The 16,553-nt window shown below is 47.5% G+C and overlaps 1 protein-coding gene across 3 annotated transcripts in view; it reads left to right on the top strand.

Annotated features, from left to right (window-relative positions):
- LOC147448327 (U11/U12 small nuclear ribonucleoprotein 25 kDa protein-like) overlaps positions 1–16,553 on the top strand; it is a 102,393-nt gene that overhangs the window by 48,395 nt on the left and 37,445 nt on the right. For all 3 annotated transcript variants that reach the window (XR_015189749.1, XR_015189748.1, XM_086524549.1), the window contains exon 3: positions 11,390–11,495. Coding sequence is in view for 1 of the 3 variants with exons in the window: in XM_086524549.1 (XP_086380675.1) it covers positions 11,390–11,495 (106 nt within the window). In the remaining 2 variants the exon portion in view is untranslated. The remainder of the gene's footprint in view (positions 1–11,389; positions 11,496–16,553) is intronic.

Raw genomic sequence — 16,553 nt, 5'->3', positions numbered from 1 at the left:
CAGTTGCGTCCAGCGATTAGAATGTCACTGCGCACACGAGACCGACACCCTGTAGGCCCCAAAGATTGGCGCCCCTTTCGGTATTTCTTTATTCAAATTAAGGTAGACGATCCGACCACTTCGCACAAGCTTTCACAAAGCTGTCCAAACCTGGCGAGGGCTGAAAACGCAGGTTTTCGACCTGATTTTGGCAGCATAACGGCGCAAAAACCCTTGTAGGTCAAAAGCACCTGTCTAGGACGGATTCCCTCGCTATCCGGAAGCTTTCTGGTGAGCTGTCACAGAATTTCAGCGGGCTGTAATTCCCTGTTTTTCACTGCCGGGTGCCCAAAAGCCTATACATGCATCCCAAGGCTCTCACGAGGCTCCCCCGGTGTTCCCTTGCAATTTAGGTGCGAAACCCTAAACCTGCAGAAAAACACAGCAGGCTGTAATTCGCTGTTTCGGATCGTTTTTAGCGGAGCGAACACGCCTACGCGTGTCCCAAGGACTCCCGCACGCAATGGGACAGTTCCCGTGTGAATTGGACGAGTTTTCACGCGAGAAAACTCTCCAAACTCGCAATCTTTCGCGATGGAACTGTGCGTACCTGTGGGGGATTAGCAATTAGCTAATCCGGTTCCTGTTCAGAAGGCTCTTGCCTTGGCAAACGCGCATAAACCCCCAGAACTGTACATGTTCATCTGAGTAGCCCAACTAGTGGGGCATTACCATATGTGCCAAAGGGGAGAGAGAGAGATGCACGAGAGCAAATCATCGCGCTACATGAGACAAAGGAGAAGGCAAGCTTTCCATTAAAGCTGTAGACCTGCACCTACTACTGACACACACACACACACTGTAGCTCCTTATGAGTCAAATCAGCCTCCTCTCTCAAATTGGGCGGCCCCTCTTCATGCTGGAAGTGGCAAAACTGCCTGGAGCCGCCATGTGTCTAGTTTGCCCCTTTTGAGTTAATTCTCTAGTTCCCACTGACTTATAAAGTTATAAGTGACTTTCCGAGTGGCCCAAACTTCATTTGGCGCACACAGGCTTCCATACTCATCAGAATTCAGTGCTAATTGGCCCGACCAGTCCCAGACTGACCGTCCGAGACTCCCGCTGTGAGAAACCTATTCGGCCGCAGCCGTTTCACACTGGCCATGCAATGTCCACTTGCACCTTTTCAAGGGTTCTTGGGAAAACAAGTAAAAATAAAATAAATAAAAATATCTAGTACTTATTTACGGAAGGCAACAGGAAAAATACACCTCCTGGTGACACACCCCACCCTGGAAATACTGCAAGCGACCTCGCTTGCATGCCAATAATACATGCAGTATCTCCTGATATCACATATATTCTATGATGGGAATCCAAGATATACATGCTTCCGGAAATGTAGCGTTGGACGATTAAACAATCCCACCAACCTGGCTACTACACATATATCAAGCATAGAAGTCTTCTAGTGTACTCTCAAGCACAAACTTCTCTAGCTAAATTCTGTATGGAAAGAGTAGATACAATTGCTTAACTACTCTCTTGAGCATCATGAACCATGCTCTTGCCTTGCTCTAGAAAAGGCTACATCAAGTCACTGTGGGTTCCATCTGAAAGGCTTCAAGATACAATTGCAATAGCTGAGGTGAATCAACCAATTCAGACTCTTCCATCCATTTGGCATCCAACGATGGATAGTTCTTGAACTTCACCAAATAGCGTCTTGCAACCTTTCCTCTAACCTTTCTTTCTTTATGTGCCAATATTTGTTCAGGAACAAGGATTTCATCCAATTCTTCCACTTCGGGTTGTTCCTCATCAAGCATATTCTCTGGCACATCACCAACAAAGGGTCTTAGAAGGCTGACATGAAAAGCATTATGTATTTTCCAGCCTTCGGGTAGCTTCAACCTGTAAGCTACATCGTTGATCTTTTCTGAAATCTGAAAAGGACCATAATATCGCATACTGAGCTTAGGAAACAAGCGTTCCTTGCCTTTCCTTTTCCTTAACCTGGCCTTTTCAAAGCGCAAAAGCACCCAATCACCAAGTGAAAATACAAGTTCACGACGGTGACGATCAGCAGCTTTCTTTTGCTTAGCCTGAGTCTTCTCAAGAGCAATCTTTATCTTCCTGTATGTTTCATCCATATCTTGCACATACTTGTCTGCCTCAAAAATCTTATCCTTAGTCTGCAAAATGGGCGGGACTTTCTTCCCTCCTTCCACTATCTCAAATGGTGCCTTACCTGTTGACATATGCACAGTGTTATTGTAAGCATATTCAACAAATGGAAGATGGTGTTCCCAAGTTGCCTTGTGCTCTGACACATAACATTTGAGCAGGTCCAAAACAGTAGAATTTGCCTCTTCTGACTGTCCATCAGTTTGCGGATGAAACGAAGAAGAGAACTTTAGCGTAGTGCCCATGTTCTCAAACACTGCCTTCCAGAAAAGACTCGTCATACGCGGATCCCTGTCACTGACAATTGACTGAGGCATTCCGTGATATTTAAAGATATTGCTCATGAATATCTTGACCATGTGTTCTGGCTTTATCTTCTTCCTCACAGGAATGAAATGGGCCTGCTTACTGAACCTACAAATGATAGTCCAAATCCCATCATTGCCTGTTTGCGTCCTTGGAAGATCAAAGATAAAGTCCATTGCTATGCTTTCCCATGGCGATCAGGGATCGGCAATGGTTGCAACAATCCCGGTTGCTTTTGTCTGTCAAATTTGACTTTTTGGCATACTAAGCATGATCTTACAAATGTGTCAACATCTTGACGCAAAGCTGGCCAATAGAAGAATGCCTCAACCCCTTTCACTGTCGCATCAATTCCACGATGCCCAGCATAAGGTGGAGCATGACTTTCCATCAAAATCTTGGGCCGTAACTGTTTGGTAACGCATAACTTTCCATGCATCATGAGAAAGTCATTCTTAAGCATATAGTGCTCATGATGTTGCCCATCAACAAGCTGGTCATAGATCCTTGCAAAATCTGAATCTTCAGCATATTGTGTCTTCATTTCGTCTAGTTCACAATGGTACGGAATTGACACTGCTGAAATTTGGGGCTTTCGTGACAACGCATCAGCCACCACGTTCTTTTTCCCTTACACATGCACAATCTGAAAATGGAACATTGACAAGATGTTTGCCCATCGCATGTGCTTCTCAGACAACTTGGTCTGTGTGAGAAAGTATCGCAAGGTTTGATGATCCGTTTGGACAACAAAATCGCCCGTAGAAGATAGTGTTTCCGACTAGTTAGAGCATGAATTACTGCCAGCAATTCTTTCTCATAGACCTGCAAGTTTCTTTCAGTCTTCAAAAGGATTCTGCTCTCATATGCGACTACTCGGCCATTCTGCATTAGAACTGCACCAAGACTATGGCCACATGCATCACACTGAACCACAAAAGGTTTTGAAAGATCTGGCAAAATGATTACCGGATCTGAAGTCAGCTTCTCTTTCAAGTGTTTGAACGCTAAAATTTCCTTGGCTGTCCACTTGAAAGTAACTCCTTTTCCTTGTAGTGCATGGAGTGGAGAAGCAATCTCAGCAAAATTTCGGATGAACCTCCTGTAGTAGGAACATAAGCCTAGAAAGCTTCGAATGTCATGTACGGACTTCAAGTCTGGCCATGACCTAATTGCTTCCACTTTAGCGGGATCCATGCGTACCCCATCATTTGAAACAATGTGCCCAAGGAAGTGAATCTGTTGCAAAAAGAATTCACTCTTCTTCGCATTAATGAGTAGCTTGTTCTTACGTAACTCATTGAAAACTGCAGTCAAGTGATCCCTATGCTCCTCTTCAGACTTCGAATAGACAATCATGTCGTCAAAGAAGGTACCCACGAAGTTTCTATGTGGTCTAAAAATTCTGTCCATCATTCTATTAAACGTGGCAGGAGCATTTGTGAGACCAAATGGCATAACAAGAAACTCATAAAGACCAAATGTTGTCCTGAACGCAGTCTTATGGACATCTTCTGGCCTAATGCGTATCTGGTGGTACTCACTCTTTAGGTCTATTCTTGTAAACAATGACGCTCCCTCAAGCCGATCAAGAATGTCATCTATCCTCGGTATGGGGAACCTGTTCTTGATGGTATTCTTATTCAAGGCGCGATAGTCAATGCACATGCGCCATGAACCATCCTTCTTCTGCACTAAGAGTACAGGCGAACAAAAAGGGGATGAACTGGGCTGAATCAGCCCCTTCTCTAAAAGCTCGTTGACTTGACTCATAATCTCTTTCTGCTGGGCTGCACTAACCGTGTATGGTGGTCTATTCGGTGGACTAGAACCTGGCACAAGATCTATGGTATGATCCTCAGGTCTCTCAGGAGGTAATTCCCCTGGCAAAGAGTCCGAAAAACAATCACTGAAACCACTCAAAAAAGTTGACTTGTCTTTATCTAAGGTAGACAAATTAGATACAACTTGAGGTACTTCTTTTGCAAAGATCAAGTACGCAGAAAGATGATTCTTTATTACAGATGAACTAGCAGAAGCAGAAACAACTGGAACAGACTCGCCTTTAAGCTTTACATCAAGGACATGAGTCTTTCCTCTATGTACAAGGGTAATCTTTTTGTTGTAAGTGTCCACCATAGCATGCAACCTGTAACACCATGGGATACCCAGTAACACATCACAGCCCTCAAGTGGCATAATATGAAACTCTTCCGCATCCACATAACTCTGAATGTGCAGACGAAGCTTCCCCAAAATGGGAGTAACAGGCTCTGAATGACCTGGGCATGCCAAACCTGCTTCCCTTGTCATACCCATCTCCTCTGCACGAATGCCCAACTTTGATGCCAATTCTGGTGATATGAAATTTGCACGGGCTCCTGGATCAAAGAAAACCAGCACTGTCTGGTCTCTAACTTTGCCCCAAGCTCTGCACAGCTCCGTGGCATCTGTGTTTGGCTGGTCTCCAACCAAATCTGGAACAAGTCCTGCACGTTGCTTTGGCTTCTTCCCTTTATGGTATGACTTGTCATCCTTATCCTGTGACTTCTTCTGTGGGCATTCATTCGCAAATGTCCTTCCTGTTCACAAATGTAGCATTTCTTGGCCTCCCTAAGAGCTTTCCGTTCTTCAAAAGTTTTGCTAGAAAAATGTCTCTTTTGTCCTTGTCCTCGTCCCGAAGAAGACTTAGACTGCTTCTTGGACGTATCACCTTCTTCAGTGGAGGGCTTCTTTGTGGGAGGCTCAGAAGGCTTTGATGCAACATTGCCCTTGGCTGAAAACTGTTTGCCCTGGGACCCTTTCTTGTGGCTATTAAATCCATCGGAATCTCCCTTTGACAGATTGCTGGCCACTCTTGCATTCTCTATCAACTAAAACATATTCATGATAGTAGTCTTTGTGCAATAGTCCCTGATTTTCTTGGGCAATCCACAACAATACTTCTCAATTTGTTCTGACAATGGCACAAACCTGTAAGAGGTGACTGGCAACAATGCGGCCCAAAACTGTTTATTGTACTCTTCCAGATTCGCACAGTGTTTAGCATTCAACTCGTGCCATTCTGTCATCACATCCACTTCAAAAGTGTTTGTCAACCATGCAGGCGCAAAAAGCTGTTTGAATTGGATCCACGTTGTTGGGGCTTGACCCTGGTTCAACAATGCGGTCCACCATTGAAGCGCATTCCCTTTCAAGAAAGTGGCAGCCTTGCGTATCTTTGAAGATTCCGTGAAGTTGCCTCCAGTATAAGCTGCATCGAACTGCTGTATGAAGGTCAAAGCCTTCAATTGGTCCTCAGTTCCTCTGAAAGTTTCAAACTTCACTCCCTGCCCACCTTCCTTGTAATCCTTAAGCTGACTCAAAGGAGCCACATTATCATAAACAGGTGCTTGTAACAATGGTGCTCCATGAGTGTTCATTCCAGCACTCGCATCAACTGTTTTCCCTGTCATATTTGCATTTTGTACGTATGGCTGCGAAAAACCAGCCATACCAAATTGTGTTCCAGGCACTCGAAACTTGCCATAGGCACCCTGAAAACCTGGTTGGACACCCATGTTCGCGTACATAGGGTTACCCATGCCTGTTTGCCTTGTCCTGAACACATTTCCTAGCATATAACTTGTGGAAGGTCCAGCCATAGCTTGAAACACTGAACCACCTCCAAAATAACCAGGATAAGTATTAGGTAATGGAAGGGTCTGAGGCATAGGGTGTTCATTACTCCCTTGACCATTCACAAACGGTTCTTGTCCAGCTAAAACAAGTTGCTTTGGATCATTGGACACCGCTAGTTGCTCAACCACATGGGCTTTCCCTCGAGCATCATGAGTCCTCTGCGCATTGGAAATCTCCTTTTCCTACAACGGCTCAGTCGTGCCCTGTGTAGGAGGCTGAAAACCCTGTGTCGGAGCCTGTAAGAACTTCTGCATCCTTGGGTTGTTAGCCAACTGCTGAAACATGTCTATGCAGCAACGCAGTTGAGTTCTAAACAACCTGTCCTCTTCTTGAAGAGTTGAAGGAACTTTCTCCGTGCCATGTGAGGAAGATCCCTCTTCATGTACTTGGTCTCTCTTCTCTGCCATAACGACAAGCTCTGTGTTGCTTTCACCCACAACAATCCACGCTGCACTTTTTGAAGAAAAAGTGACTATCCCGTTGATGGAACCATATAACCAGCCTGTACAACGTAGAGGGCGGTACTATTTCAATTACCTGTTAACTTTATACAGAGCACTGAGAAGGGAAGAGAACACAGTTGCGTCCAACGACTAGAATGTCACTGCGCACATGAGACCGACACCCTGTAGGCCCCAAAGACTGGCGCCCCTTTCAGTATTTCTTTATTCAAATTAAAGTAGACGATCCGACCACTTCGCACAAGCTTTCACAAAGCTGTCCAAACCTGGCGAGGGCTGAAAACGCAGGTTTTCGACCTGATTTTGGCAGCATAACGGTGCAAAAACCCCTGTAGGTCAAAAGCACCTGTCTAGGATGGATTCCCTCGCTATCTGGAAGCTTTCTGGTGAGCTGTCACAGAATTTCAGCGGGTTGTAATTCCCTGTTTTTCACTGCCGAGTGCTCAAAAGCCTGTACACGCATCCCAAGGCTCTCACGAGGCTCCCCCAGTGCTCCCTTGTAGTTTAGGTGCGAAACCCTAAACCTGCAGAAAAACACAGCAGGCTGTAATTCGCTGTTTCGGATCGTTTTTAGCGGAGCGAACACGCCTACGCGTGTCCCAAGGGCTCCCGCACGCAATGGGACAGTTCCCCTGTGAATTGGACGAGTTTTCACGCGAGAAAACTCTCCAAACTCGCAATCTTTCGCGATGGAACTGTGCGTACCTTTGGGGGATTAGCAATTAGCTAATCCAGTTCTTGTTCAGAAGGCTCTTGCCTTGGCAAACGCGCATAAACCCCCAGAACTGTACATGTTCATCTGAGTAGCCCAACTAGTGGGGCATTACCATATGTGCCAAAGGGGAGAGAGAGATGCACAAGAGCAAATCATCGCGCTACATGAGACAGAGGAGAAGGCAAGCTTTCCATTAAAGCTGTAGACCTGCACCTACTACTGACACACACACACACACTGTAGCTCCTTATGAGTCAAATCAGCCTCCTCTCTCAAATTGGGCGGCCCCTCTTCATGCTGGAAGTGGCAAAACTGCCTGGAGCCGCCATGTGTCTAGTTTGCCCCTTTTGAGTTAATTCTCTAGTTCCCACTGACTTATAAAGTTATAAGTGACTTTCCGAGTGGGCCAAACTTCATTTGGCGCACACAGGCTTCCATACTCATCAGAATTTAGTGCTAACTGGCCCGACCAGTCCCAGACTGACCGACCGAGACTCCCGTTGTGAGAAACCTATTCGGCCGCAACCGTTTCACACTGGCCATGCAATGTCCACTTGCACCTTTTCAAGGGTTCCGGGGAAAACAAGTAAAAATAAAATAAATAAAAATATCTAGTACTTATTACGGAAGGCAACAAGAAAAATACACCTCCTGGTGACAAATATGCCTTTGCTCAGTTTGATTGTACAGCTGTTGCCGATTAGCCGCCTTGACAGATAGAGACTCTGAGGAAGAGCATGTGTGTGGAAGAGGAAGTAGAAGAGGAGGAAGAAGTGGAAAGCGAAGCCATGCCGCTTATCGACGAGGAGGGTCTCCATGTTACGAAGCTCGACTCACACAATGATCCCGTCGACGTTGTAGAGCAAAAGCGAAGAGAGGAGGTGCAACTTCACATGAATCACTTGCTTTTTTCAAAGATCCTCTCTATGTCAAGCACATGAGGGGTCGGCCTATGGTTACAGTTTACAAGCAATGGTAGTGTGCTTAATTCAAGACAGCAATGGAGACCAAAGCCAACTGCCAAGTCAAAGACATCTAGCAACAAGAAGGGATTTACTTCTTCTATCAGTCAAGAGGAGATTCACAGAGAGATCCAACAGCAAGTGTACTAGAAGTTGGTGAGTATGGGACAATTGGTGAGTATGGGACAAGTACAGGTTCGCAAGCGACATGAGTCGAAACTCTTTTCCATGAATTCTAGGTAGAAAGTCAGGTTGTGCCGGAGACATGCATCCTTCTTTGAGGTACCACATCTAGAGATGATGCATCCAGATGATTTTGGAGGCACAACGCAGGGTGTTTTTCAATCCTTGGCTTCTATGAGCTGCTAGAGGAGGTTTCTTAGAGTGGATAGTTTATATCAAATTCAGGTAGCTAGCACTAGACTTTGGGGTTTTGCTACACCAACAGAGGCGGATAGAGCTTTTTTGGCAGATTTTGTAGGATTCTTACAGCCAGAGAACTTCTTTACCACTTCATTGATTAGACTATCCTATCTTTTGATGTATCTTGTGGTTATATGGGTATTTTCCCCATGATCTCATTGTATTTCTTTAAAGGTTTTCCCCATATGTTTTGTACATGGACCTTTGGTCAATTGTCCTGTCCTTTGATGTATCTCGTGGTTGTATGGGTATTTTCCCCATGATCTCATTGTATTTCTTTAAGGTTATGTCTTGTACATGGACCTTTGGTGGCTCTGGTTCTTGATTTACAGTTGCTGAATCGGCTTTCGGTCAAAGTGCCTATCTGTCAGAGGCTATTGCCATCCTCTCCCCGTTTAGCTTGCCAAGGCACTTTTTACTCTCTTTAGGAGAGGTTTTTTACCTTGGCCTTCGATCTTTTCAGTTTGGTCATGTGCCTAGTTGTATCTCGTTTTACAGTTTTCCATTTGATGCCTACCGGCTTGCTATGTAAACAGTGATGTACTTGCTCTCAGAATAGGCACCTTTGGGTATTCTGGGATATTTTCAAGTAATAGAATCAGCCTCTTTTGAGAAATGAAATGAAATGAAATGTTATATTAATGTCTTCAAAAGGCCAAAGTGACCTATGAGACGAGAAAGTTATAATGTGGTGGATCTGATACAAAGTTAGAGTAACAAAAGTAACAAAATGACAAAATAAAAATACTATGCTATGGAATCCTAAACTGCTAGGTGTGAACTAAGCAGCTAGCTAGGATAGCTAAATCACAAGAGATCCAGCATCGGTAGCATCGGTCGCTGGCGGATCTCATCAATCTCCTCCATTGTTAGTAGTCTGACCGGGCGTCGTGCATGTCGGGCCAAAGTGATCTGGATCCTCTGATGCAACCTCCGTCGATGCTGTGTAGTCCTTCGTAGTCGTGGGCGTCTGGATCTCCCCATCTCAGTTGCTCGATCGATCAGTGTGCCTGTGGTGTAAGGTGACGAGCTCTGCTGTGGTGGTAGCTCCTTCGGGTGTTCAGTGTCTGCTCTAAAGAAGTCTGTGATCTGTCTCTGAGACTGCCTAGCCTGTCCTCTCGTCAGGCTCTCTCTGTGTCTGCGCAGCTCGAGCAAAAACAAACCCAGGCATCTCTGATCCTCGTACCACATGACTTTGGAGAGTGGTCCAAATCCCTCTCTGAACAAGCAGTGGAAGCGGCCTCGTATCTCGTAGTAGACGGGGCAATGGCATGTGTAGTGCAACTCTGTCTCAGGCTCCATGTCACACAAGGGGCATGTCCTGGCCTCTGCTGGTACTCTGCTGTATCTCCCAGTCTCGATCCGCTGCTGGTGTGAAGATGTGCGTATCTGGACAATAGCTCATCGTAATAGATCGTATCCCATGAGACAAGTGGGTGTCCATGTATCTGGGCCTCATCACAAAACCGTCCTCCGTAAGCTGGAGAAGATGCTCTCTGTAGAACGCCATCTTCATGCCCAGCTTCTGTACTGGCTGTATCCATGTCCTCCTGGTGTCTAGCTGAGTCAAGTCCCGACGGATGAGCCTGGTGATCTCGGACTGTGTAAGAGTCAGAGAGGGTGCATCCAGTGAGTACTGGAAGGGGGGCAATTTGTCTATGTTGAACCCATGTGCCTGAAACCATGATGTCATCTCCCCATACCATCATGCTGTATCTCCCTGCATGGCTAACTGTCGAGAGGACTCAAGTGCAAGGCGGGTATATCTGTCTGTGGGAAGTTCCCACATGCGGTGTATGAAGGAGACAGATCTGGTGAGTGCCTCAACCACTAGTGGGGGGACCTGCTAGCTCTGCTCGGATGATGGCACGTGGTACTGAAGCCTTGGCTCTAATGAGCCGCGATATCATAGAGACCAGAGGCTTCTCCATGTCTCCCCATCCATCAGTGCAACCCATACTCCCGTGATGATCCAATGAAGGTCCCCATATCTTAGCTCCTTAGAGCAATGCGGAAGCCACCAAAGTGTCAAAGAGCCAGAGCTCCGTCCGAGGCTCTTGAAATTGAACCTGTGAACACATCCTCTCCAATCTACTCATTGCTGCATGGGCTCTGGTCAATCTAGTCTCTGCTGCTCTCCTCAATGAAAATGCTGGTCCACTAAAAACCACTCCAAGGTAAGTGTAAGCATCTGTATACTCCACTGTTTCCTGGCTGTATGTGAATGCGGGTGCTGACCTCCTGATCCACTGTGGGGTGGTATTAAATACCATGACCTTGGTTTTACCAAGGTTGACAGACCAACCACTTTCATGGGCAAACCTATGCAAAGCATCCAATGACGTTGCATCCCCTCTGGAGAGTCAAAGATCAACACAATATCATGAGCATATAACAATAGTGGAATCCATGTCCCTGCCAGCTGTGCACCTCTATCACCGTCTCTCTCAATGTAGTCAGAAACCTCATCCACATACATACCAAATAGAGTAGGAGAGAGCGGGCAGCCTTGCTTCACCCCAATAGTGGAGTAAACCGGTGTAGATAGACCCTCCGAGGTGCGTACTCCCATCTCCTGTAATCTGTGCATCAATCTAGCTCGTAAGAGAGAGAGAGAGAGAGAGAGAGAGAGAGAGAGAGAGAGAGAGATCTAAATGCTTGGTTGTTTTCAATAGATGTGGCTATTCCAAATAATGCTCGTGTACGGGATTTGAAGAAAGTGGTAGAAAAGAAAGTAAGTGGACTTGAGGAAGTAGTGATGGGCCATCGACATATCTCATGGTGAATCTTTTTCTTTAGTTGTTGTAAGTTTATTCATACTTGAAATTATGATGATATTCATTCAACTTATTTTTTTGATTGCATTGTTTGTGTGCAAGAGCTCGTAAGTCAAAACATGCATAGTAAAGAAAGAGGTTGAGTTAAATAATATGTCGATTCAATTAACTAGTTTGGGTTTTCATCGAGGGATGTTCTTGGAACCAACAGTAAGGCTTTGTTCTTTGAGAGGTGTGGAGGAAGCTTCTACATACTACGATTGTTGCCTTTGTTGGATATATGTCATCACCATATGGTGGCATTCAAGGTTGCATCGGATGGTTGTATGGCCACAATGGCCCTACACATGCATGTTCAGTTCATATTGCCCATTTATTAGCTAGTATGGTGATGTGGCATGTTTTTAGCTGATGAGGCACATTTATTAGCATTTTTCAGCCATGTTTCATGTAACAGTTTTTCCATGTGTTTTATGTTTGAGGGGGATGGAACATTTATGGTGAAGTGTCAGCCCTAAACTGGGGTGCCCCCATCTTAGAGGATTCTAGGTGACTCTCACCTCTTTCAAAGGCATCATTCAACTGTGGTTTCACAAGTTGCACGTGAATTTTTTAGGGCATGAGCCAGATCTGCAATTGGCAGCCCTAGGCGATTCCACATATGCAGATATTGCTTGCGTTAATGTCACGTATCTCATCCACTTTCCAGATCAGCCATGGATCTGCACTTCCATTATTTTAAAAGCGTATTTGCCAGCTGTGCAGGCTGTTTGGTTGAGTTTTGTTTAGGATCTCACGTGTGCTTGAGTTATTGTTTGCCAATGGAGATCTGAATATCCCACAAATCTTGCATGCTTGCTGTCATGAGTATGGAGAACAATGGCTACTGTTATTACCCACGTGTTCTGTTGTTCATGAATTATCAAACCGATGGGGCTGAAGAGCATCTCAATACACCATGAAGTTTTCGCTTTGGGCTTCTTTCTATGAAGAGAGCACAACTCTTGTGATTTGGCGCAAAATTTGTATCCTGGTACAATCTGCACCTTTCCGAGAGCCCCAAAAGCTGCTAGCTCGAAATTGAAGCTGCTCGCTCGCTGCTGCTCTGTGCACGCCCTCGCTGTTCCCCCCTCACCCTCCTCGCTTGTGCTGACCCCCCGCCTCATCCCCTTGTCTCGCTCACGTTCACCTCCGCCAGCTTCTCCCTTCGCTCGCGCTGCCCGCCCAACCCTGCACACCTGTGCTCGTACAGCGCCCCCCCCCCCCCCCCCCCCCCCCCCCCCCCCCCCCCCCCCCCCCCCCCCCTTTCCCGTTAGTCGCCTTCCATTCTCTCCTGGCGCGGTCTCTGATGCTCGGCATCCCTTCATCAAACGGACTCTCAGCATTAAGTGTCGACGCCCCTGTCATTAGCAATAGTAGACACAGATGGAAGAGAGGGACTTAGATGCATAGTTACCCGGAACGCGGAACGGGAACGGCAACGAGATCCCCACGGAACGGGGGAACGGCTAGGGGTCCGGAACGGGAACGTCGCGGAACGGGAGGTGTAAAAAACACCCAAATAGTGAAATTTTTAGCTGCTTGTGTTTAAATACAAGGAGTATTAGAGTGCTTTGACTCTAATACTCACAAAAAACTCGTTTTGAAGACCATTCAACCTTGCTATGACTAGATGATGATGAGAGAGAGAGAGAGAGAGAGAGAGAGAGAGAGAGAGAGAGAGAGAGAGAGTGAGATGGAGAGGGAGAGATTTGAGAGAGTGGGAGGGAGAGGAAGAGAGCTTGAAGGCTTGAAGCCTTGAGCCTTGAGAGAGTGAGTCTTGAGAGGGAGAGATCTTGAGAGTGAGAGGGAGAGAGCTTGAGCCTTGAGGATTAGCTTGTGAAGAGAAAGGGGGAGGGGGGTGCATTTTATGAGTCCTTGAGGTCTTGCACACTTTCAAAAGAAGCCCAAACATTTACTTCAATTTTTTCAAATTTTACCAAATTTGTTTGTAGCCGTTGGCCGTTCCAGGGGCATTCCGGAACGGTCCGGGGGCGTTCCGGAACGTTCCGGAACGGCCGTTCCGGTTTGCATTGGCCACCCGGAACGTCAGACATTCCGGGACGTTCCAGAACGTTCGGGAAGGGAACTGCCCCCCGGAACGCCGGAACGGGGGCTAGGGGGCGTTCCCCGGTAACTATGCTTAGATGAAGCCCCCTCGCCTGACCCCGCCGAGCCTACCATCCAACTTGCTCTGTTGCCAGCAAGCGAGCCTCACAGTAGAGGTGGAGCGCCTTCAGGCCACCTCTGTCATCTGCAAGATTATTGGCAGTCATCCCCGTCGCGGAGAGGTACGCGACCTTTTGCAGGCCCGCCTTTTAGCAGAGGTGGGGAAGATCACTGACATCCAGCTTCTTGGGCGAGGATAATATCAGATAGAGTTTGAGACTCCCGAGTTGGCTGGCAAGGTCATCTCAATGAGTCCGTTGGTCATCTGAGCAGTCGGAGCTTATTTCCGACAGTGGCGCCATGGCTTCGATCCAGCATCGGATGTTCTTGTCGAGGAGGCAGACTTGCCTATTTTGGTCTACTTCCCTGGCCTGCCGAGGGAGTACTTACTGCTTCTTTCTAGGATTGGTTCCGAGATCGGGACAGTCTTGGAGACCCCGTGCGCGACAGCTTTAGTTGCAGCCAATGCTGCCAGCGTGCCTTCAGTACGTATTCTGGTTCGTGACACCCATACTCTCCCGAAGGTGGTCCTTCTACCTAGGGTGAGTGGGGGTTGGTTACGCGAGAGGGTGGAGTATTTGGGACTCCCAAACCAGTGCTTCATCTGCAGGCGCAGATGGGCCACTTAGCAAAGGCCTGTCCTTGCAGGAGATCTCGACCCACAGCGCATGCGCAGCCTTTGGGCATGCTCAGTAGACAAGTACCTAGGACACACAGGCTGCTACCTCGACAGAGGCCAGCGATTAGACAGCTGACGGTTGGCAGTAGGTGCCCAATCGCCGTCGACAAGGACGGGCTCCTCATACTGCCTCCCCCTGGTGGCCGACGTCATGCATCTCAGCAGCATTGGGTTCCGACAGGGAACTATTCCGACCCCCTCCAACAGGAGCCCCCCCTGAGGAGGCCCCCTCATAGTTACCCGGGACGAGGAATGGGAACGGCGACGGGATCCCCGCGGAACGGGGGAACGGCTAGGGGTTCGAAACGGGAACAGCGCGGAACGGGAGGTATAAAAAACATCCAAATAGTGCATTTTTTAGCTCCTTGTGTTTAAATACAAGGAGTATTAGAGTGCTTTGACTCTAATACTCACAAAAAACTCGTTTTGAAGACCATTCAATCTTGCTATGACTAGATGATGTGAGAGAGAGAGAGAGAGAGAGAGAGAGAGAGAGAGAGAGAGAGGGAGAGACGAGAGAGAGTGAGAGGGAGAGGGAGAGATTTGAGAGAGTGGGAGGGAGAGGAAGAGAGCTTGAAGGCTTAAAGCCTTGAGCCTTGAGAGAGTGAGTCTTGAGAGGGAGAGATCTTGAGAGTGTGAGAGGGAGAGAGCTTGAGCCTTGAGGATTAGCTTGTGGAGAGAAAGGAGGAGGGGGGTGCATTTTATGAGTCCTTGAGGCCTTGCACACTTCAAAAAGAAGCCCAAACATTTACTTCAATTTTTTCAATTTTTGCCAAATTTGTTTGTAGCCGTTGGCTTTTCGTCGGGCATTCCGGAACGTTCTGGGGGCGTTCGGAACGTTCCGGAACGGCCGTTCCGGTTTGCACTGGCCACTCAGAACGTCAAACGTTTCGGGACGTTTCGGAACGTTCGGGAAGGGAACTGCCCCCCCGGAACGCCGGAACGGGGGCTAGGGGGCGTTCCCCTGTAACTATGGGCCCCCTCCACCTCAGCTTCACCACCTCCAGCGCCCCCACCCTCCACCTTGAGACTCCTCCATTCTGCTGCCTCCTCCTCCCCCTCCTCCACCCTCACCCCACCTCCTGCTCCTCCTCTCTCCCCGATGGGGTCCTCAGCCTCATCACCGACCCATCCCACACTCCTCCTCAGATGCAGGGGACTGGACACACATCCGCAGCGAGAGGATCTCTTGGTAGTGCTTTCGCTACGAGTTGCATGGCTGGGGAGGGAGAACCCCACTTGAGGACGCCACTTCTGGTTCAGACCCCTCCTTTTGCAGCAATCCATCGTGGTTTGACTAGCTTTGATATTCGCAGACGATGGGACTTCTTTGACTACATCTTCACACGCTTCCTTGGTGACCCTTCTCCCGACCTGGATGATGCTTCCTTTGGAGTCCACGTCCTCTTTCTAGCAGCCCGAGGTTTCTCCTTTCTGTTGTGCGGCGGGATCATACAGAGTGGACCCTGCACACAGTTCTTGACTGGCTCCAAGTTCGGGCTATTGAGTTCTCGCACCACACAGGGGACCTGGGAGTGACAGATCTGGTACAGACACTTTGGCCTTTAGCCAATTTTAGTGTGACGCCGTCGGATGCAGCAGGTTGCAGGCACACTGTGGTGCACTTGTTTTCTGACACTCAGAGCCCCCCTTGCTATGTATTTATACATGAGGATTGTTGGAGAGAAATTGTAACCCTACGGACTGCACGCTGAGCCTGGGCCTGGGTGGTGTCACAAGACGGGCACCATGTGCCAATAGAAAAGAATAGACTAAACAGACTTTTAGCACTTCAATAACAATTGAACTAAGAGAGAGAGACGACACGTGACACGGAGTGGCGGAATTGCACCCCTTATGGTATTTCTTTATATTGCATCAACACTGTACAAGCCAGAACTCTAGACTCTACACCTTCTCCCGGAAGCGTGCCAGAGAATAAGCCCTAACCTCATATTTAAAGGCCCTTGGCCTGAAAAGCAGTTACAATGAAAGCCTTCAAAACTCAAAAGCTTCTGGTCCAAAAGCAATGCCAAAAAGCTGCCAGCGCATTTTGTGGAATTCCGTACAACTGCCACGTCAGCAGTCAGCGCAAAACGCGGAGCGTCCGTACAGCTGCCATGTCGTCAATTTTTGCGTGAGTGTGTGTGTGGGTCCTGCTTTATTTTACTTCCT

This window comes from Adiantum capillus-veneris, chromosome 11 (assembly GCF_014529385.1).
Source record: "Adiantum capillus-veneris isolate H3 chromosome 11, ASM1452938v2, whole genome shotgun sequence".
In the NCBI taxonomy this organism is placed as follows: domain Eukaryota; kingdom Viridiplantae; phylum Streptophyta; class Polypodiopsida; order Polypodiales; family Pteridaceae; genus Adiantum; species Adiantum capillus-veneris.
The sequence above is the reverse complement of the archived record's forward strand: the minus strand, read 5'-3'. Positions and strand labels throughout refer to the sequence as shown.